At 49.7% G+C, this 20,623-nt stretch overlaps 1 protein-coding gene across 9 annotated transcripts in view; it reads left to right on the top strand.

Moving 5' to 3' along the window:
• ARNT (aryl hydrocarbon receptor nuclear translocator) overlaps nucleotides 1-19,341 on the top strand; it is a 32,949-nt gene extending 13,608 nt beyond the window's left edge. For 2 of the 9 annotated variants that reach the window (XM_072846964.1, XM_072846962.1), the window contains 20 exons: nucleotides 947-991; nucleotides 3,697-3,741; nucleotides 6,233-6,446; nucleotides 6,598-6,811; nucleotides 6,895-6,960; nucleotides 7,071-7,170; nucleotides 7,589-7,654; nucleotides 8,145-8,230; nucleotides 8,674-8,750; nucleotides 8,924-9,058; nucleotides 9,524-9,598; nucleotides 10,400-10,551; nucleotides 12,293-12,403; nucleotides 12,609-12,687; nucleotides 13,078-13,201; nucleotides 13,816-13,915; nucleotides 14,593-14,743; nucleotides 14,972-15,131; nucleotides 15,614-15,765; nucleotides 16,354-19,341. In XM_072846964.1, coding sequence (XP_072703065.1) covers nucleotides 947-991; nucleotides 3,697-3,741; nucleotides 6,233-6,446; nucleotides 6,598-6,811; nucleotides 6,895-6,960; nucleotides 7,071-7,170; nucleotides 7,589-7,654; nucleotides 8,145-8,230; nucleotides 8,674-8,750; nucleotides 8,924-9,058; nucleotides 9,524-9,598; nucleotides 10,400-10,551; nucleotides 12,293-12,403; nucleotides 12,609-12,687; nucleotides 13,078-13,201; nucleotides 13,816-13,915; nucleotides 14,593-14,743; nucleotides 14,972-15,131; nucleotides 15,614-15,765; nucleotides 16,354-16,443 — 2,242 coding nt within the window. In that variant the 3' untranslated portion in view covers nucleotides 16,444-19,341. The remainder of the gene's footprint in view (nucleotides 1-946; nucleotides 992-3,696; nucleotides 3,742-6,232; nucleotides 6,447-6,597; nucleotides 6,812-6,894; nucleotides 6,961-7,070; nucleotides 7,171-7,588; nucleotides 7,655-8,144; nucleotides 8,231-8,673; nucleotides 8,751-8,923; nucleotides 9,059-9,523; nucleotides 9,599-10,399; nucleotides 10,552-12,292; nucleotides 12,404-12,608; nucleotides 12,688-13,077; nucleotides 13,202-13,815; nucleotides 13,916-14,592; nucleotides 14,744-14,971; nucleotides 15,132-15,613; nucleotides 15,766-16,353) is intronic. The other 7 variants (XM_072846963.1, XM_072846965.1, XM_072846966.1 and 4 more) reach the window with 7 other exon arrangements.
• Nucleotides 19,342-20,623: the final 1,282 nt, after the last annotated feature.

Genomic DNA, 20,623 nt, shown 5'->3' with positions numbered 1-20,623 from the left:
TTACTGCTTTGGATGTGGTCTCCATCTCAAGTCTCCCTGGGCCAGCCCTGTAGTGAGATGAGGTCAGCCAAAGGAGTGAGCCTTGCGAGCCCTGGGTTGAAGCGGTGTTGCAGAACTCCGTGATGATGTTGCTGTGTTCGATACCAGCATCTCAAAAGATTAAGTAGTTTCCATGAATGCTTCCAGCAATCCGCTGGTTGTTCCAGCGCAGCACTATAGGAGCACTGCTGCTGGCCAAGCCCCTGTTGATCGTAGAGAAAAATCTTCTGCCAAATAGCTTATCGGCACAACAGTGAGGTGCTGAGCTTTTGTTAGTGCCTCAGACATGTGTTACTTAATTCTCATCTGTTGTGAGGATGCTTCAATTACAGAGACATCCTTACTCCCGAGGAGTTGGCGAGGCTGCAAGTACCTCCTCTCATGATCCATATGGAACACAGAAGAGTTGGAAGATCTCACATCGTTTATTTGTAGTCTCACTACATGGCTTAGGATTGGACAGCTCTAATGATACTGAAAGTCCATATGTTACAGTCTTTTAAAGACGACTGTGGAATGGCTTTGAGATGATAATGGGCCTGACGAACGTAGGATTTACCTACTGAGATCCTTTGGAGGAGGGTCTTAGTTTGGGCTAACTGTATCTTCAAAGTGCAATTTAACCTATTTCTTTGTGTGCTTAAATTATTGAGTGTGATGCCACTGTCCTCAATATGAATGTGATGCGGAAAACATCATCAAGGTGATAAAAATAATGAAACTGTAGTCTTTGAACTAGACAAATGAAGAGTATGGTTCTGAGTTGCCTGCGCACAGCAGAGTTGGCCTTTTTAACACCAGGCCTTTTTTGTGTGATATATTAAACCTTGTTCTGCTCTTGGTGTCTTTGGGAAATAAATGAGTATATACACCATAAGAACTCTTCTTCTTCTCCCCCTTCTCCTAGATGTGATGATGACCCGATGCCAAATGATAAAGAGAGATTTGCCAGGTAAGAATCTGCTGTGATGCAGTTTTTGAAGTTTTTGGTGCCAAGCCACCTTAATGTAAGAGAGATCCTGCAGCACCCTTCTAACTAGCGGTTAGATTTTCTCTCTTTGAAGGAAGGTGCACCAAAGGATCCAGACATTTTCCTTGATGTTTTTTGGACCAGTTCGTTATGAGTGTGGTGAAATTGTTCCTCTTTTTCAACACTTCTTTCAGCTGTTGCCTTGGACTCTCATTCTTTTCTCCTCAAGAAACTTGCAGATACACAAGTTTCATGCTTAGTTCAAGTTTTACTTGAACAGGGTTTCCTGGCAAATGTTGTGGTTTGTGTGTTTTGTGGGGGAATTGGGCAGAAGCTTTCTCTATAAATGGGGGATTTCCTCAAGATCAGAGTGTACAGTAACATTATGAGCAATATTTTGGCTCTGATTGTCTACTTGTTGGTGTCTGAGAATAGCTCTGTACCATCTAGTACTGGGACTGACCTCATGGTATTTTTACAGCTTTTTGAAGCCTGTGGAACTCAATTTAAATATTTAATGGGTTTATTTTGTGTTGATGTGTAATGTTTCTGCCAAGGCGAGGGTCTTTTGTGTATATTCCGAGTGCTGTAAATTCCAGGGTGTTCCCTCAGTGCGAAGGCACATCATGCTGTATCTTGCTAAGAAGGAAAGTGAGCAAATACAGAACAGTGGCCAAGACACTGTACTTAGTAGCTTGTCATAAAGAGGGGTCTGACTTCAGAAATTCCTGAAATTGGAGTTAAAATTCAAGTGATTGAGGACGTTGGGGAAAGGAGTGCCCAGCACGTTGTGTCAAGGAGCAGGGCAGATCACGTTGCAGGGTGAGCCAGGAATGATGTTGGGTGCAGGGGCCTTTCCCTGTGATTTCACCGAGGTCGTGCACTGGAACTAGTGGTCTAGAAATCAAGGCTTTGCAAAATGTCTATTCCGTAATGTTTCAGCCAGAGCTATAAACCTGTGTCAGAGTCCCAATGCAGAGAGGCAAAAAAATTGTAAAGCCCAAATTTCAGGTCACCGTCCTGCTGTTACCTGCCAGAGGGCTAGCAGGGACTTCTAAGCTGGGGTTCTCCAGCTTTTTAAGTGGTTTGACTTGAAGTCAAGCAAATTAGAAATGTGTTTGCCAGCCCGCATCGAGTAACTTTGTTCCCTAATGCAAGTCATAAGCTCTGGGAACTTCAAGGTATAACAGACCCCGATAATACATTTAAATGCTAAGATAATGCAGAATGCCTACAGCAGTGCTTTATTGGTAGGCATTGTAGTGCTGACCAGCTTCATGGCCCTCACAGTTAAAAATTCTGCTGCCTGACTGTGCAGTGCCATCGCTGGAGTAGGATCCTGGCTCCCTGTCACCCCTGTTGTGGTGTGGCCTTTGATCACCCTGGTTAATAGACACATGGGAGGCGAGGAAGGAGTAAACAAAGAAACAAAACAACTGAATGTCGCTTCCGAATTGCTAAGGCCCGGACACTCTGTCTCTGGTGGGGCATCAGCAGTACCTATGTGCTTTAACATAGAGATTATCGCTTGCAATTACTGGCTCAGGCAACGAGGACAGCGGCAGGAGGTGAAGAGCAGTGATGAAGTCATCAGTGGTGTTAGCGTGCTGACACCCCGAATGCAGCTGTAAGAGAAGCGTGGCACAGCTTCCCTCTGAATCTGTGCCCCTTGGCCTGCCCGTAGTGCTCGCATCTGTTTTCCGGGACTGCTCATACCATGTTCCTCGCAGCTCTGGCAGCCCTCATTTTCCAGTACATTCTTCCCTCCTCAGATGATGTGAGGCAAAACAGAGCATGGAAGTGAACATGGCTACTTTTTTTTAAGTACTGTACTAAAACCTGTTTGAAGTGGAAGGGTACCACAGCTGACTAATGCTAAAAACACCTCCTGTACTCCATAAATCCACAGTGTATGTCTTAGATGCTCAGCCTTTGAGAGACTGCATGTCTGCCTTAACTGGGCACATGTGGTACCCTCTCCTTTCCTGGCGGTAGCTTTTGGGGGATTATTTGTTTTCCAAGGCAGCCAAACCTCAAGGAGGAAAATTTATCATCAGCCTCTGTAAAACAAGGTTTGCAGATTCCCCTTCCCTGAAAACTGGAAGTGCATGCAGGTTGGTGGGGATGTCTGTGTGCCTTTCTGTAGATGATGCGCGTAACATCTCTGGGTGCTATTTGTCGTGTAGCCATCTCGACTGTGGTGTCCTGAATGGTGTTTTTGTAGCAGCATTACAAAAATATGTGTTGTTAGCTGTGAATCTTACACTGTTTGTGGATTTTGGGTTTTTTAATCTGTTTCCCTGATTTGTTAATACTATCGAAGAGGCTATTGATTTTTTTTTTTCTTTAAAGAAAGAGTAGTTTAACGTGACTGGGACCCTAATTCTCCATTCTGCCATTAACCTTCTAATCTTGTGCCGAATAATCTGCACCTCGGCTGTATGTAAAACAGAGCTACCCCTTGCCTATTTTGCAGTCTTGGTAAGCGTCTTAAAACTTCAAAATAATGCAGATAGCAGGCACCCATTTAATGTGTAATGTTGCAAACTAATGACTGCTTTGTTTTATGGAATTGCTCCTCTGCAAAACAGACGTGTCTGTAGGCTGGGTTTCCTAGTACATCTTCCCATTTTTCATTTCTTTAAACTTTTTTCCATTTTAGCTTAGATCGCTGATTTTATTTTTAGGTCTGATGATGAACAGAGTTCAGCGGATAAGGAGAGACTTGCCAGGTAGGAGAATGGAGATTTCAAGCATGGACAAGCAGAGTATTTCCTTTCCTTAATGTTTCTCTAGGCATCCCTTCTCTTTTTTCCCCTCTCCTTCCCTCATCTGCTGCAATAGAGGACTTGAAACTGAACAGACTTCTGGAAATCGCTGTGTAATTGGAATTAGGAGGGGAAAGGCATTTAGTCCCCTTGTGAGAATGTCTTTGGGGAATACACAAAAGGATTTGTTTGCCAAAGACGGCAGGGTAGAGTGTGGTTGGGCCATTGCTTTCACTGAATGCTGTAGCTTTGCTAACCTGTGCTAAATACGATTTCTCTTGTGCTGGATCAAGGTGCCAGATGGCCTGTTCTCACCTTGGTAAGGTTTTGTCACAGGAATGCTGTTGTACTATCAAACCAGACATTAAAAAGTGTATTAGTTCAGGTTTTTTCTACCCCTTAAAACCTTCCAGGAAAGGTGGTGTCCTGTGCATTACAGTGATGTAGGCTTACTTGAAACCAAGATTTTCTTTTTCCCCCCAAGTTCCTATTTGTAATTAATGAGGGACTGTGGCTGAAATGACCGAAGCAGTCATTCTGAATGCTGTACCGTTAATGCAGAAATGTACCCCGAGAAGGTGTGTGCACAGCCGGTTGAGACGCTGTGTTGTCAGGACTGCATTTCTCCAGCAGAAAAACATCAACTCTAAATGTACCCTTCCCTGTTTCCAGCTGCAAAATAAAAACTGCTTAAATCGCCATCAAGGTTTCTGTTGCTTGCCACCCACAGCTCGTTACTGCTGCAGAGCTGAGGGTTGGTTATTCATGAAGAATGGCTTGTTTTGCCATCTTGCAAACTTACCCTGTAACTCCTTAGGACTGTTCCACCCTAGACTTGTTCTTAAGCAATGTACAGGACTAAAAGGACTCATGGGTGCTGAGAATGCCACAATTCTGGTCAGTTTATTGCCTGCTGGCTGGTTTTAAAACAAAAAAATAACCCCCAAACACAGCCTTTCCTAACTGCAGTACTGCATAGCTTAAATATTTGAGGAGATAAGGAGGTGCTAGAGGTGGGGCCTATGAATACAGCAAACAGCAGTGCTGCTCGGGGATTTCTCCTCCAGTGAAGTAGCGACCCTTTCCTCTGTCCCCAGTAGTCAGTTCTTGCTGTCATGCAAGAGCCTGTAGTAAAGGATATTTGGCAGTGGGGCAAGTAAAATGTCTGGTGGTTTCCCAGTAGCTTTTGTAGTGAAGGTAGCTTCACTTGCACACTAGAGCATGTGAGTTTGGAGAAACTGAATTAAAGGTGAGTGTGAGAATTGAAGTACTACTTTTCCTGAATATCAGCCTCTTGCAGCAAGGAGCAAGGTCACTGAATGATTGCACACACCTGGTAGTGATAAATGCTCTATTTTTTGTATTTTTCCTCTTTAATTCACTTGCCTTTCTGTGTTCCTTCCAACACTTCCATCTCATTTCATTTCCCACCATGTGCTTCCTTGCATCTGATCCATCCTTCTGTATAGGAAACCTGGCTTTTAAGTTCCGTTTTCAAAAACCCACCGTAGTAGCCCAGTTAAACGACACATGACGGATAAAAAGAACCAAGTCTAAACGGGTTATGTTCTGATCTCCGGGGGTTGATGGGGACTGTGCCCTGTGAGCAAACTTGCAAAAGGTGTGTGAAGAACCTCTTTAAGGACTTTAAGCAGGCAACATTTGTCGTGGTGCCTCTTTAGAGGTGTCTGTGCACACCAGCAAGGTGTATGCCTGGTAGATGGTCTGCCCACATTGGCCTTGATCTGTACAGAAATCAGGTCTATATCTCCTCTAAAGCTTTCCCTCCTGCCATGATGTTGTAAAAGGCTCTTGATGTAACTGAGAAGTATCTTCATAAAAGCACTTACAAGGTGAGACGCAATCTGTTGTAATTTGGGTGCCCAGGTCTTAGCTGCCGCCCTGGCCTCCTTGTATGGTTATTGCAGATGCGTGGGTGTCTGAAAGGTGATGGTGGGGGAGGATTTGATTCATCCTTGGACAAACAGTGGGTGGGATGAGTCATCTCTGTCTGCACCAGTGCTGTTTAAAAGCAGATTTCCTCAGCAGAGTGAGGTGAACCCCACTTTGAGAGCAGAGGCCATAGTAAAGGAAGAAATCCTTCGGCTTGCTGCAGTGTTGTGGAAGTGATGGGGAAGCTTCTCTCTCTGCTAAAACAGCTTAGCCTAGCTTGTTGCCTTCACCAGATACCGGGGAACCGATGTGATTTCAAGCAAGGCTCTTGTCCACAGCAAAGAAGGGCCAACCGTAGACTCTCCTCCTTGCACTTGTTCCTGCGTTCCTTTGTGCACGCCCAGCATGTGAGGCGCTTGTAGTCCTTCTAACTCCTGATGACCCTGATGCATCTCTGTGTTTTGCACTCTGGCCTTGTGGAAGCGTTGACGTGGGGAAATGGCTGAGGCTTCTGGCCCGTTGGTAACTTTGTCTTCCTCCTCTCCTCCCTGGCCTTTTGCAGGGAAAATCACAGCGAAATTGAACGTAGGCGAAGGAACAAGATGACTGCCTACATCACAGAGCTGTCAGATATGGTGCCCACCTGCAGTGCCCTGGCCCGCAAACCAGACAAGCTCACCATCTTGCGCATGGCTGTCTCTCACATGAAGTCCCTGCGTGGCACAGGCAACACCTCCACTGACGGCACCTACAAACCCTCCTTTCTCACTGACCAGGTCTTGGCTTCATGCTGCTTTGTGGGAAATGCTGCAATCAGAGGGGGAATTAAATCGTGGGTGGGGGAAGATAGGCACCCAGGGTGGGTTTAGAGGGCTTCAGCTGCTTGGCTCTGGAGTTAAGAGCGTGTCTGTCTGTCTGTGAATGCAGGAACTCAAACACCTGATCCTAGAGGCAGCCGACGGCTTTCTGTTCATAGTGTCCTGTGAGACCGGGAGGGTGGTCTATGTGTCCGATTCTGTAACTCCTGTCCTCAACCAGCCCCAGTCCGAATGGTTTGGCAGCACCCTCTATGACCAGGTGCACCCGGATGACGTGGGCAAGCTCAGGGAGCAGCTCTCCACATCGGAGAACGCGCTGACAGGTAAAGCAGCCCAGGAAGGGATTGGCGGGGGCGGGCAGTGTGAAAGCCTGCAGAGGACTTGGATTAAAACCTTCCCTTTGTAGAAGGAACCAAACCCTGGTGCCTTTCTAACAAGGATCCTGCAGCCCCCCCTGAGAATGCATCTAAAGGTACCATTGGTGACACTTGTGTCTTGCTAGTTCCTAATATGTTACCTGGTGCCTGCGTTGGTGAAAGGACTCGCGTTGCAGCAGCATCTTGTTTTTTCTTCTTTCTTTAGGTCGCATCCTAGATTTAAAGACGGGGACTGTCAAGAAGGAAGGCCAGCAGTCCATGAGGATGTGTATGGGTTCACGAAGATCTTTCATCTGCCGAATGAGGTAATGAAGAGATTCCCTGGGGAAATCTCATTTGAGCCTGAAGCTGAACTTGCTCCCTGGCCCCATTGTGCTTTTATTTCAGCTTTTTTTGCTCATTCTGACATAGACATGATATAACATGGCTGAGCTGTCCACACAAAGCTAACAGTCGAGTTCTTGAGGTTTTTCTTTGCCCTGTGCCAAAGTAGCTCTTGAGACTGTTGTAGAAGATCCAGTTTCAAGTAACTGTTTGTTTTGGCCCTATGTGTCACCTCCCTTGTTGAAGTCTGTAGGATGAGGGCTTTCACTTGTATGGAGGAGATTCAAAGGTTCATCCCCATTTATAGAGTGCTTCCTCTTAGTCAAGATTGACAAATTGTTTTGATGTTGACCGAGAAAGATAAAAACCTTTCCCCTTGTATTTCTAACTCTGGTACAGGTGTGGCAACAGCTCAGTGGATCCGGTCTCTGTAAATCGTCTCAGCTTTATGAGGAATCGCTGCAGGTAAATAATACAAAAGTTCTGGGCAAGCACACTGCATTGCTAGGAACAAACGGAGCTACAGCTCTGTCGTCAGAGTGGTGGGGACACACTGTGGTCAGTGTGTGGGGGGTAGACTAGTACAGCGCTCAGAGTTTAGGTAGATCTGCTGGTAGAGGAACCAAAGTACCACTATGTTGAGGAAGGTAATCCTGGGGAAGATTAATCTTGCTTTATTCCAAGATTGGATTTGAAGTCAATTTAAAACCACAAGTTCTTCACAGCGTTGCTGTTGGGTTCTGGTGTATATTGTCCCCTTTTAATTTGAAATTGAGAGAGATTCCAACCTGTTGAGTTCTTGGACCGCTTGCATTTATGTTAAGTCTTTATTCTTTTTTTTTTTTTTGACCCTGAAGATGTTCTGTGGAACCTTTTTTAAAATACAAATAGAAACCTTGCCTGACCTTACCCCGGTTCAATATATAGCATAATCAGACTGTTTCTCTCTCCCAAGGAATGGCTTAGGTGCAGCAAAAGATGGCGAACCTCACTACGTTGTGGTGCACTGCACGGGTTACATAAAAGCCTGGCCCCCTGCAGGTAAGAACTTAGCTGAAGTGTTCAGTTGTGGCTGTTTTTAAGAGCATATGGTCTAAAGTTGTCCATTCTATGAACTGAATGTGCCAGCAAATGCTTTCCAAATGCATCTTGCCACTTTTTCTTATTTTAGGATTGAACTAATTTTTGCAGATGCTGGATCAGAGATCTTTGTCTCTGAACAGTAGAGATACTGTAGAGGATGAAAATAATATTACACTGTCTGATAGGCCAGCTTGTGCTGAAAGTTAGATCTTTAACCCCTCTGGCAAAGAAAGGGAGGGGGAGGCAACTTAATATACCAAATTCCTTCATGGGAAAGGATATTGAATTACAAAACAGGGTGGAGAGATGTATTGAAGTCAGAACTGCATGTCTCTTTCCTCTGAAATTAGCAATTTTTCCTGTATTAACCTTGCTGGAATTTTTTGGCATTCCCCTCTCAGGTGTTTCACTGCCTGATGATGACCCGGATGCTGGCCAGGGCAGCAAGTTTTGCCTCGTGGCTATCGGCAGGCTCCAGGTGGGTAGCATCTTTCTATGCTTCAATGTTGCCTTGTCCTAAAAGTCCACAGAGTTAAACTGTTCTGTCTGAAGATGTTTCCTGATTGCCACAAATCCGACTGCAGGGCTGGCTGGTCAGGAGAAGGCAGCTCTCGCAAGATTTGGTAACACTGTACCTGTCTTACCTTGCAGGTCACTAGCTCACCCAACTGCACAGACATGAACAATGTTTGTCAGCCAACAGAGTTCATCTCCCGACACAACACCGAAGGCATTTTCACCTTCATAGATCACCGCTGTGTGGCTACGGTTGGCTACCAGCCACAGGTGAGAAAATAGCAGGAGCTTTCTAAGAAAGAACTGCTGTTCAAACTTACTTTTCCCTCCTCCCTCTCTTGTACATCATGGCTCTGCTTGTCTAACAGATCTGATAAAACGATGCCCAGGGCCTAAAACAGACGTGTTTCTCTTCCACCAGTTGCTTTTTCATGTGCTTTTCTAAGTACTTTGATCGTTGGAAGGATGGGTGGTTCTGGATTATGTCTAATGTCAATTAAGGTCGTTTTTGCCTTCATTTGAGTTTGAGATCAAACATTAGTCATCCGCTGTTGTGCTCCTCTTTAAAATACAGCACGCCAGTTCCTGTAGTTGGTTTGTCTAACAGTGATTTGGGGGGGGGAGCAGTAACTACCTGTCCAAAGTGGAATTAACGGGGCAGACCTGAAAGAGGGAGTCTGAGTCTGCCTGCCAGATGAACTGACTTGATCTCTCTCCCAATTCCTTTAAAATTAGGAACTTCTGGGGAAAGACATTGTGGATTTCTGCCACCCGGAAGACCAACAGCTTTTGCGGGACAGCTTTCAGCAGGTAAAACACCTTAGCTACCGCTTTGCATGCAGTGTGGTGTTCAGATTGGAATCTGTCTCGGTGCTTGCAAAGCAATGGAATTAATTGGAAAACCAAGAGAAAAATAAACCGTAGATATTTCTCCTTTGCCCAATGGCAAACAGTTGCAGATATAGTCACATAACGGTAAATGTGCAAAACAAAACAGAAGCATCTGATGTCTAACTCTTGAATTCATCCCCTGGCTGCTAGTCCACTCTGCTTTTAGGGCCAGAGACGTGGCTACAAAGTGCCTACTTGAATGCCATGCTTCTGTGGCTGAAACCCTGGTTCATCTCTAGGGCCCAGCCCAGTGCTGCAGAACTCGAAATGGATGTGGTTTGCTTGCCCTGTTGTCGTTACTCTTATTTCTGAGGGCGTTGGACTTGTGGCAGGGCAGGTAAGACTGCCCCTGTGCTTTCATGACTCCAAAAAGTAGCTGCTCATATCCATTTGTCCAAATAGTTGGAATCAGAAGCAACAGCATGTGCTTCATTTACTGGAGGCTTTTTCATACATCTCACCAGTGCAAAGAGATAAGAAAAGTGAAAGCCAAAAGGGGGATGTTAGATTCCCGTCCCCCCCATATCATTCAGGAATCAAGATAGCATAAGGGAATAGTAGCAGTGCCATTTAGTTGGGGAGAACCAAGGTATGGTCGTGCAGGCTTTGAGGCAAAGGGCCATCACAGGGTTTTAGTGGGGGGTGGCTTGTGCTCAGAAGCAAGTTGCTCTTCAACGCCTTCTTTTATCAGGTACTACTGATGGCATTACGTTTTTTTAGGTGGTGAAGTTAAAAGGCCAGGTTCTGTCAGTCATGTTCCGATTCCGATCCAAAAACCGGGAATGGCTCTGGATGAGAACCAGCTCCTTTACCTTCCAGAACCCCTACTCGGATGAAATTGAGTACATCATCTGTACCAACACCAATGTCAAGTATGTACATGGAAATGACTTGCCAACCACCAGTGATAGCGCACGAACCTGATGGGATCTTGTCCCAGAATAAGCAGCAGCACAGAACTGCGGGAGCTTTGGCCTCTCCCCCTCACCAAGCTTCCCATCAGTTTGCATAGGCCCTGGTGCTAAGTCCCGTGCGCGCTCTTTTCCTGGGCCGTGGCAGGCACTAGAGGACTATAAAGTGCAAGAAATTTAATTCCTTTGGCTGTCTCGGTTGTATGGCTTAGCAAGCCGCCAAAGTTCAGCTCCAGCAGTGCCTTTTTTAACTCTGGTTACTGGAGCAAGTCTCCTGCTGTGTGTTTGCATTCGGAGCTAATATTAGTGAAGTCTGCCTTTGAATGTAGCTCTTGGATTCCTGTGACAGGCTGGGGGGGCAGCTGGTCTAGAGAGTGGCTTTTCATGTGAGCAGGACTGTCTGCAGCTGATGGTAGAAAGTAAACACTTTTTTTTTCTCTACTGCTGTAGTTTTGTCCTTGGATTCAGAAATGAGCTCCAGGAGGGAGACTGCTTTCATTGCTGCTCTCTTCTTTTCTCTCTCTTGACTGTTTTAGCGGGTTGGTGTGTCTCCTTTGGGAGTGACCAGAGCTGCTCTCTCTTCCCATGAGTGAGCTCCAGGCTCCTTACAGAAGAGCAGCAACTGAAATAAAGGGGGGGGGAGGAGAAGTGCCTGCATGTGACTCAAAACTGCAGGCTTGGTGGGTGCAGCAAATGGAGTCTCTCCAGTCAGGCAAACAGAAGGCTAGATTGCTTGGGGGCAGGAGAAAAGCCAGGATATTTTTTTTTCAACGAGGCACAGTCCTAGAGCGCAGGTAGGACTTCTTCCCTTCCTGCAGCTGGCAAGCTGATGCTTTCTGATGAGAAGGTATTAAGAGTTGAGCAGTGACAAATCCCTCTGGCTTTAAAGAGCTGTGGTCTGAGTGCAGGACTGAAATCTGATGCAGATCTCGTACAGGCCTTAATTCCTGTCCCGATGTTAGAGATATCTCTTTGAACTCATTCATTCCACATGCATCCATTCTCACATCCATACTACGCTTTCTAAAAGCAGTGCATAAATTCAGACCAGAGAAGCGGCAATCTGTGTCTGATCGTGTTTGAGGTGCATTTTATCTATGTGCACCTTTGCTAGGTTATCTGTATTGTTTCATCTTCGAGATCAGGTACCATGAAGCAGCAGCTTGCAAAAGAACTGTCAAGAAAACGCTGGACTCTTATTCCTTTCTTGTGGGAGTTAAATATTAACCGACTTCTGACAGTTAACAGAAGAGCATAACGAACTCCACCAACGTCTTGGGCTTAAAACCTAAAACTGCTGGTGGGTCTCTGCAGGCTCCAGCTCTGGAGCGTCTGACATAGAGCTGAATGGAAAACCTCGGGCGTTTTTAGGCTCCTACAACCTTTGCTTGTGCTTTAAGGATGATGCAGATCTGGCCATGCTCCTGGTGTAGGTTATTAATTGCTCCCCTGCTCAGTGACCGAGTGGGAGGGGGCAGAGCCCTTTGGCTCACAGCCGTTAGCATTGCATTACATGACACCCCCCCTTTCAGAGACCACGGGAACTGAGTGGAAGGATCATTCGCTCAAACAGGTTTTGCAAAAGCAAAGCTTCCAATCTTGTCCCAGACAGGCGCATTCTCCTACATGCAGTAGCCAACTGTTTGCTTTTGCTTGGTATTTTTTAAATATATTTTTTCTTTTTTTTTTCTTTGCTTTAAAGGAACTCGAGCCAGGAGTCTCGGCCTGCCCTGTCAAACTCAATGCAGAGGCCCCAGCTGGGGCAGAGTGTCAGCCTTCCCCTGGAGATGGGCACGGCACAGCTGCCCTCAAGGTCAGGAGGTGCTCAGCTCCTTTTACCATGCCTCTCTTGCTGGTTCTGCCCTCCTGTCAAATAGCCTTCCTACCCAAACTTTCCTCTCTGCAGCAATGAACTCCTCTGGGCTAATGAATCATTGGTGTAACCACAGAGTATCTATTCCCTTGGCAATCGTTTTTAGCAGCCGGTGTTCTCCTGTTACAGACGCTTTCTATTTTAGGCAGCAGCAGCCGCCACAACAGACAGAGCTGGAAGTGGTCCCAGGAAGAGAGAGCCTGTCTGGTTACGACCACTCACAGGTAAATCAACAGGGGTTTCGGTTACTCCTTGCGTTTGTTCTCCTGCTTTATTTCAATTACTTTTTGCTGGGGATTTAAAGATAGCCACACAAAATTGACTTGAGGCTGCTGAGAGCTTGGAGAGGAAGGTGTTCTGCCTTGGGTTTTGCAGAATCTGCTTGCTTGATTCTGATCCGCCCCTGTGGCATCCTCCCCACTATGCCTGTGTCAATGCTGCCAGCCCTAAATGGCCACGCTGCCCCAATAAAATAGAGTCTGGAGAGCAGCCTGGCCTCTTGGTGCGAGGTCTTTGCCTGCAAAGCCCTCAGCTGTTCTCCGTGCTGGCTGCGAGACCACAGTGCTTCCTTTGTGCTTGAGGTGCTGACGGCTCACGCTTATACCTGCTCCCAGGTTCCCGTTCAGCCTGTGACGGCTGCCGGCCCAGAGCACAGCAAGCCCTTGGAGAAGGCAGAGAGCCTTTTTAATCAGGAGCGGGACCCGAGGTTCAGCGAAATCTACAGCAGTATCAATACAGGTAGGGAGTGCTGGGCTGGGAGGCATGGCCAGGGGCGCATCGCATGTTTATCTGACTTCAGCTTCGATCCGAGTGCCCTTTGCTCTTTCCGAAGTCACTCGGAGCAGTTCTGGGTGCAGAGGCTCAGTGTGACTGTGTTGTGGCAGCCCAGATCTTGCAGAACAGTGCTGATTTTGACTCTGGGTGGATAATTCCTGTCTACGCTGATGGGCTGCTGTGGCAGTGAATTGTCCTGCAGCCAGCATTTTGCTGGAGAGGTGTGGGGAGGGAGTGGGTGAGAAGGTGTCTCTTGCTCTGGTCTTACTGCCTGCCTTAGTTCCTGCTTGTCCCCAGAGAGCAGTTCTCTGTGTTCCTAGCCTGAGCACTGAATGTAGTGGATGCTCTAACCCCAGAGGACCTTAATGCGAGGTTTATTAGAAAATGGAGAGGAAATCAAATTAAACAGGCCTTTACAAAACCATCTGGAGTCCGTGTCTGGATAAGGAACAGTCATATTTGCTTTGGCTCAAAACAGTCTTCCTTCACATGGACATGTCTCTTGCAACTGGTTCTCTGTCCCTGTTCCTGCTGCTGAGACTTTCTCAGCCCTGAAGTGAATCAGCCTCTCTCCACAGACCAGAACAAAGCCATTCCTGCCAGCACAGTGCCTGCCAACCAGCCCCTCTTTACGCAGGGAAACACTTTCACCCCATCGCGACCTGCCGAGAACTTCAGGTGAGGCTTCCTGTGCTGTGCTTTGAATGGCCTCATGTTAATTTTATCTTGTCCTGCTGTTGTTCCTGTTCTGTTTGTGTGTCCTTCTGCAACAGCTGAGTGTTCCCAGCCTCTCTCTGCATGGCAGTGATTGTCCATAAATGGGTTCCTATATAGCGTGCACAGAAAATACAGGGGGAGCCCATCCAGGCATTGGTTTCTTTGAGGAGTGGGGGAGAGAAGGGCTCCTGCACCCCTGCTCTCCTGCCTGGTGCTGCTTTGCTCCTGGTCAGAGGTGCCGGAGCTTAGAGGCTGTGCGCAGAGTCAGCACGGCCCCTCCTCTGCTGTGCCACTCCTCACCCTCATCTTCACCTCCCCAGCTACTGCCTAGATTCCCTGATATCCCTCTGCTCTGTTGCTTGCTGAAGCCTGTCTGCAGGATAGCTGTGCCTCTCGGACATGCTTAGACTGAAGCCCAAGAACTGAGCTGGGTGAGAGTAGCCTTGCCCACAAACCCAGCAGCTCCTGCCAGTTGTGTCTGCAGCAGGGCAGCATGATGGGCACAGGCACGTGAGCAAAGTTACCCCACATTTCTGGGCTCGTTTCCCCCCACCGATAACTCGCACAGGATGGTGTTTGTGCCCCTGCGTCCTGTATGTGATGCCTAGTGTCCGAAGAGTGCCTCTTCTGTCTTGCAGGAGCAGCAGCATGGTACCTCCTGTGAACATTATTCAGCAGCAGCCCTCATCAGCGGGCCGGATCTTAGCACAGATTTCACGCCACTCCAACCCAGCTCAGGTCAGCGGAACCAACTGGGCTCCAGGGACACGGCCAGCGTTCACGCCCCAGGTAGCAAAGCCTGAACCCTTGGTGCAGGCCCTGAGTCCCCGCTGCATTACAGACCCTTCTCGCCGTCGTGAATCAACCTGCTCTCACTCTCTAGCTGAGCGGTGGAGCCATGCTGTGTGCCCGTGCGCTTTCTCCTTTGGGCCAGTCCAGCAACATCTCACCCTAGTTAAGACGAGGTTCAGAATAAATATGTCTCCTCTTCCTCTCCCGTTTCTTGCTCTCTTACAGCAAGTGGCATCCCAGACGGTGAAGACTCGGCCCCCTTCCTTCAGCATGGGGACTTTCCAAGGCACCCCGTCCTCCTTCAGCCCCATGACAGCACCTGGCTCTACGGCTTCTCCTACCGGGGCTGCTTACCCGAACCTTGCCAGCCGTGGCACGGGCTTCAGTGAGTATGGCTTGGGGTGCTGGGGAGGTTGGGGTGGCAACAAAATCCCCTCGGAGGAGAGCTGGGAGCATCGGCCAGATACAGCCTTGGTGCGATATACGCTCTCCATCGTTTTCTTGGGTATGTTGGGAATGCCCAAATGTAGAGAGCACAGCTAAATCCACTGGCTTTATCACCTTTAACCATCATCCCACTGCAAGGCTCCAGAGCAGATGAATTTTGAACCATTTTAAGGCTGACTGGGAGGAAACAAACCCCTCTGGGACTCCCCTGCATTTGTTCTTGTTCTACCCCATAGATGGGTACTGACAAATGCCTTAATGCGTGTGACAGTTTAGGGGCTTTTCCTGGAGGGGAGATCCTACCCCGTTAACAGCTACGCACCACAAAATGAGTTGTGCGCTTCCCAGTCCCATTAAAGGATCATTGAAACCACAGCCCTGCTCCAGGAATCGTTTGCTGACTTGTTCTCTGTTGAACAGCCACGGAGGCAGCGCAGACCCCCGCCCCGTTCCAGACGCGGGCGGCCGAAGGTGTGGGGATGTGGCCGCAGTGGCAAGGACAGCACCATGGCACGGCGTCGGGGGAGCAACACGTGCAGCAGCCGCAGCCAAGCCAGCCTGAGGTCTTCTCAGTAAGACGGTGCTTTTTTAACCTCCCGAGCGAGGACTGGTGTGGGCCAGTCTTGTGGGAACGAATGGTCTCTCCTTCCCAAGCGTGGGCAGCTGGCTGAAGCGCCGAGAGCTTGTCCCTCTAGTTAATAATACCTGGGGAGGTCTCAAACTTGTGAATAACCTGAGGGAGCTCAGACTGGAGAGGAGAGGGCAGAGAGGCCTCAGCTGGACTGGCTTTGTGTCTTGGTCCGTTGCAGGATCAGTGTGAAACTACCAGCTCCGCAGCTGAATTAACCCTTCTAGCTCTAATTAAAAACAATAGCAAAAAAGCCAAACGTCCCCCCCAGTCCAAGAAAGTGAAGATAACTCGCGAGAGTTCACATTCTTCTTGGGACTTGCTGCCCCCTGCTTTCAAAGGAGTCAGTGCAGTCACTGCTTATGACTTAAATTTGCTGCTCTCCTGCAGCCTTGGACGCAAACCCTGCGTGCCCTTGGGAGCACAGGGACCATCTCGGTGTGCGGTAGCTACTCTGGGAGGCTCCTCCGTGACTAACTTACCAGCGTGGTATTCTGGTCCAGCTAACAGCTCTCTCCTTGTATCCTCACAGGACATGCTGACAATGCTGGGAGACCAAGGACCCAACTACAACAATGAAGAGTTCCCAGAGCTGAATATATTCCCTTCTTTTTCAGAATAAAATAAGCCCTAGGGGAAGCAAATTATAGCTATATATAATATCCATGTGTAAAGGAAAACACCTAAGTCTTTTTTTCAAAGACTGCTGAACTTTCTAAACACTTCCTACCTTCCGGAGGCGAAACTCTGCCCGACAGCCCGGAGGATGGACGGCCGCGCAGGAGGAGGAGGTTGTGGTTTGGGGCACCTCCTCTGTGCGGTGCTGGCAGTGGGGGACTGTTCGCCTGGAGGCTTCAGGACTCGAGTGCTGCGAGAGCAGCTGCGCTCATTGACCGAAGGCCCCGTGTTTCCGGAGCCGCTCGCGAGTGGTTCTCGTTCTGCACGTGGGGTTGGTCGGAGGGATCCTGTCTGGGTTACAGACAGCCCCTCCAAACTCATAAGGTGGCTTTTACTGTTTTTATTTCAGTCTTCTATACCGTGACTCTTTTTCTATAAAACACAAAGTATTGTAACTTTTTAAATATTGGAAGAAACTCTTCCAAGCGTTAAGCCTGTATAACGCAATCCTGGAGGATGCTTGCGTAAGAATCCTTGTCGTAAGCCGGCTTTCTCGTTGGAGGAAGCTTGGCCATCTTTGGAGGGTTGTTCCTGCGTCTCCAGTCCGGGGTGCTTTATTTAGAGATTCCCACGTTGGCAGGCACGTTGGTGTGTGTTTGGATGCCGTCTCTCTTGTGTGAACTGTGCAATGAATATGGGCCTCTGTAGTCAGCGTGACCTATAAAATCCCTCGGGGCCCAGTCATTCGTCTGAATGACGGGATAGTTACGAGCCATAAAAATATTATCTATGTAGCTTTGTTCTCGATGGATCAGCTTAGCAGCTGATGGTTTCTGTGCTGCCATGAACCGATGTTTCAACAGGCTTTTTGTCAGCTTATGGGGGGGAAAAAACCTGCTCTGCACTGTCCGTGCGATTTTATCACAGCTAGATTGAGATCCTTGCCTTGGTTTTGGAGCTGGACGTCCGGTTCCCCGCGCAGAGAGGCCCTGGGTTTGTTCAGGGGCTTGCTGAGGAGTTGCATTTTCACTACATGCGCTGAACGGCACTATTTGCTTTTACGCTCACCGTCTCCTTAAAGAAAAATTCATGCCATATGATGACCCTGTTGCCAAGTCACAAAATGGAGGAGAGCAGAGGAAGATAGGGAACAGAATTTTTTTATATATAATTTGTTTTTTTAATTGTAAACCTTGACTTTGAGTCTTCTGGCTTCTTCAGTGGAAAAAAAACTTGTGGCAAATCTTGCTCTCCTCAGGGTCTGCAGGGGCTGGAAGAACAGTTTGATTTCCCCCTGTGATGGCAAGCCTTGCTTCAATTTCAACAGGAAAATTGGTTCATTGCAGAGCTTGACTTGGAAGGAAACTTGGCACAACTGCAACGGGGGAAGAATACAAAGCTTTCCTGGAAGCCTGGCTTTGTTCTGGATGAAATCCGGGCGTTTCTCCCTCCTCCCTGCGTGTTGGTGGGGCTGCTGGAGAGCCCCGGGCTGGCCGTGAGCGTCCTCCCTGCCCGTGTGGGGCAAGGAAGGGACGTGGTGTTCGGAGTCGCAGGTCTTGGTGGTGCGGTGATGGGGCAGAGCCTCCAAAGGGCAGATTTTGGAGAGGTACCAAGCGGAGAACGTCCATGTGGGGAAGGCTTTGAAAGATTTGTGTCACCGACTGTCAAGTTTGGGCACTTGCAGAGACCCAGAGAGGTTCCTCTGGGTAGTGGAGCAGAAGGCTTTCATTGTTTTTTCTCTCCTGCTTTTGTTGGAAAATTAAGATTTGAAGGTTTTTTTTTCTCCTCACTTCAAACACTGCTTCCAAATTTATCTGTGGAAAGGTGGGAACCTCCCATTAGGGAGTTTGGAAACATCCTGTGATCCACCCCCGTCCTTTTACCCAGGGAAACTGCACTAACCACGATGGGCCCCTCTTCGTCCGCAGCAGCCCGTCACATCCCATGCCGTCCTCGCTGCCAGGCTGTGGAGTTTTCTCAGGCTTAGAGGAGATCTGTTTTGTAGAGTAGCAAGGCCTTAACCATCCCAGGCATTCACGCTCGGGCTCGCAACGCCCGCTTGCGGGCCGGAGGGGGCACGTGAAGGACCAGCGCTGAGCTGCACCCTCCTCCAGCGTCGGAGCCGTGCTGACCCGATGGGATGGAGGATGGAGCAGCGCTCGCCTGCCAGAGGAAGAGGAAAATTCCCATTTCTACAGGAATCAAGCCCTGGGGAACTCGACCTTTGTGAAGCTACAGCTCTGATGCTGTCTGGAGCGATGTCCTTCAGCTGTTGAGCTCTGTCCCAGGGCAGCAGTGGGAGCTGGACTTGCCCGTGGTGCTTCAAAACACCCCCCCCTCCCCGAGCACACCAGGACCTGGGGGCTGCGTGGATGAGAAGCAACGACCTCCAGGTCTGTGTGTCCCCAGGCCGAGAGCCCGTCCCTCCCTGAGCCGTCATGGGTGACGCTGCTGCACACCCCTGGTTTTGGGTCCTGCCGTGGACGATTCAAGCTGCTGGGGAAAAGAAACGAGCTGGAGCAGCCAGCGAATGCCAGACCTCTTGGGAAACGCTGGCCTGGCTTCGGCGCTGGCAGCAGTGGAGGACGAGGACTGGTGAGGGGCTGGCGGGGTCTCGGCATCTGCCACCCCCCCACCGCGGGGCCCTGGCCCCGTCCCGTGGGCCGTTGGAGGGGCTGAGCGTGGTGCTATTGCAGAGCGGGGGGGACACGGGACGGAGCCGCAGGGCAGAGGCTTATTCCCTTCACATCCGTTTTGATAATTGTATTATTTTTCAATGTGAGGGGGGGTTATTTTATCGTACAATCGCTTGGGGCGGACAGGAGCCAAAGCTCCTCCTCGAGGGGGCTTGCTTTGGGCCCCGGCTCCCTCTTGTTGCAGGAGTTGCAGATGATTATATGTAGCAGAGATTTTACAACAAGATATTTTCCCTTTTTCAAAGCTCTGTCTTATTTCTGCCTCCCTCCGTACTGTGGCCGTGCTCGCAACAGCGTTGCCCTGAATCCCTGGCCTTGGCCTTGCAGCGATGCCGGGGCAGCAGCGGTGGGATGGACCCCTGGGTGCTGCCTTTCCCCCGCGCTCCCTCCCTTCTTCCCCCTCTGAATTAATTACTTGCAGGCGGGGGCCGGAGCGTGGTTGCAGTCCCTTGTGCGCTCCGGGTTTGTGGATCGTCGTATTCTCCCCGAGCCCTGCAGCCGGAGAGGGGATGCAGCCCCGTGCCCCTCGCTCAGCCTCGCCTCCCCCCTGCCTCTGATCTCTCTCTCGCCCTGCCCGCAAGGAGCGTGGCCCCCTAAAATGCTCGGCTCCCCGCGGTTGGGTCCCTTTGCCGGTGGCCTCACCCCTTGGTCATGTGTGGCCGAGTCAAGGCCCCGTGCTCCGGGCGATGAGTCCGCGGCAGAGCCCCGGGCTGACTCAGCCACCCCTTTCTCAGCAGCCGGGGAGGGTGAGCTTGTGCGTGGGGACCCCTGCGGTGATGGGGTGACGTGGGTGTAGTTCAGAGGTGGCTCCAGCCTGCATCTGGGTCCGTCTCCTGTCCCCTTAACTCTGCCCCTTGCTCCCGGGGACAGTCCATCCTCGTACCCGTGGCTGGATGATGATGATGATGTCCCCAGCGTGGCGTGCCTGGGTCAGGGGACTAATGCCACCGGGTCACACCGGGACCTTCCGGCCAGTGAACAAGGTTTTCTGACTTGTCCCAGCGGGCGCCGCGTGACGAGGTGCCAGTCACGGCAGAAAGCACCGTCTGGCCCCGCTTCCCCGCGGTGTTGCTGCCTGGGGTCGGGATGAGCCTGGTTCCCCGGGGCCGTACCTCTGCCCCCTAGAACTGGGCACGGGGGGTGGCCGAATCCTGCACTGACGGGAGGCGGCAGGGGAAGCAGTCCTGGGTTGGGGACATCAGGGGCAGAGATGGGGTCCTGTCCTCTGCTCCAGATGTCGCACAACAACCCTGAGTTGTGGGGAGGGTCTAATCCTGCCGTGTAGTGCCTCTCTCAGGAGAGTTGGGTGCTCGCCCTCCCTGGGGTGCTGGGGGGAGACTGTGGGTCTCCCAGGAACAAGCAGCCCCTCTACCATGGGGCAGGAGGGTGACCCTGGGGCAGGACTCTGGGACAAGGAGGATGTCCCCAGGGCGGGATGCTGGGGCGAGAGGATGTCCCTGGGCCAGGAGGATGTCCCCAGGGCGGGAT

The sequence above is a fragment of the Ciconia boyciana genome, chromosome 26 (genome assembly GCF_034638445.1).
Source record: "Ciconia boyciana chromosome 26, ASM3463844v1, whole genome shotgun sequence".
NCBI classification, from domain to species: domain Eukaryota; kingdom Metazoa; phylum Chordata; class Aves; order Ciconiiformes; family Ciconiidae; genus Ciconia; species Ciconia boyciana.
Note: the sequence above shows the minus strand (reverse complement) of the source record. Positions and strands in the feature narration are given on the sequence as shown.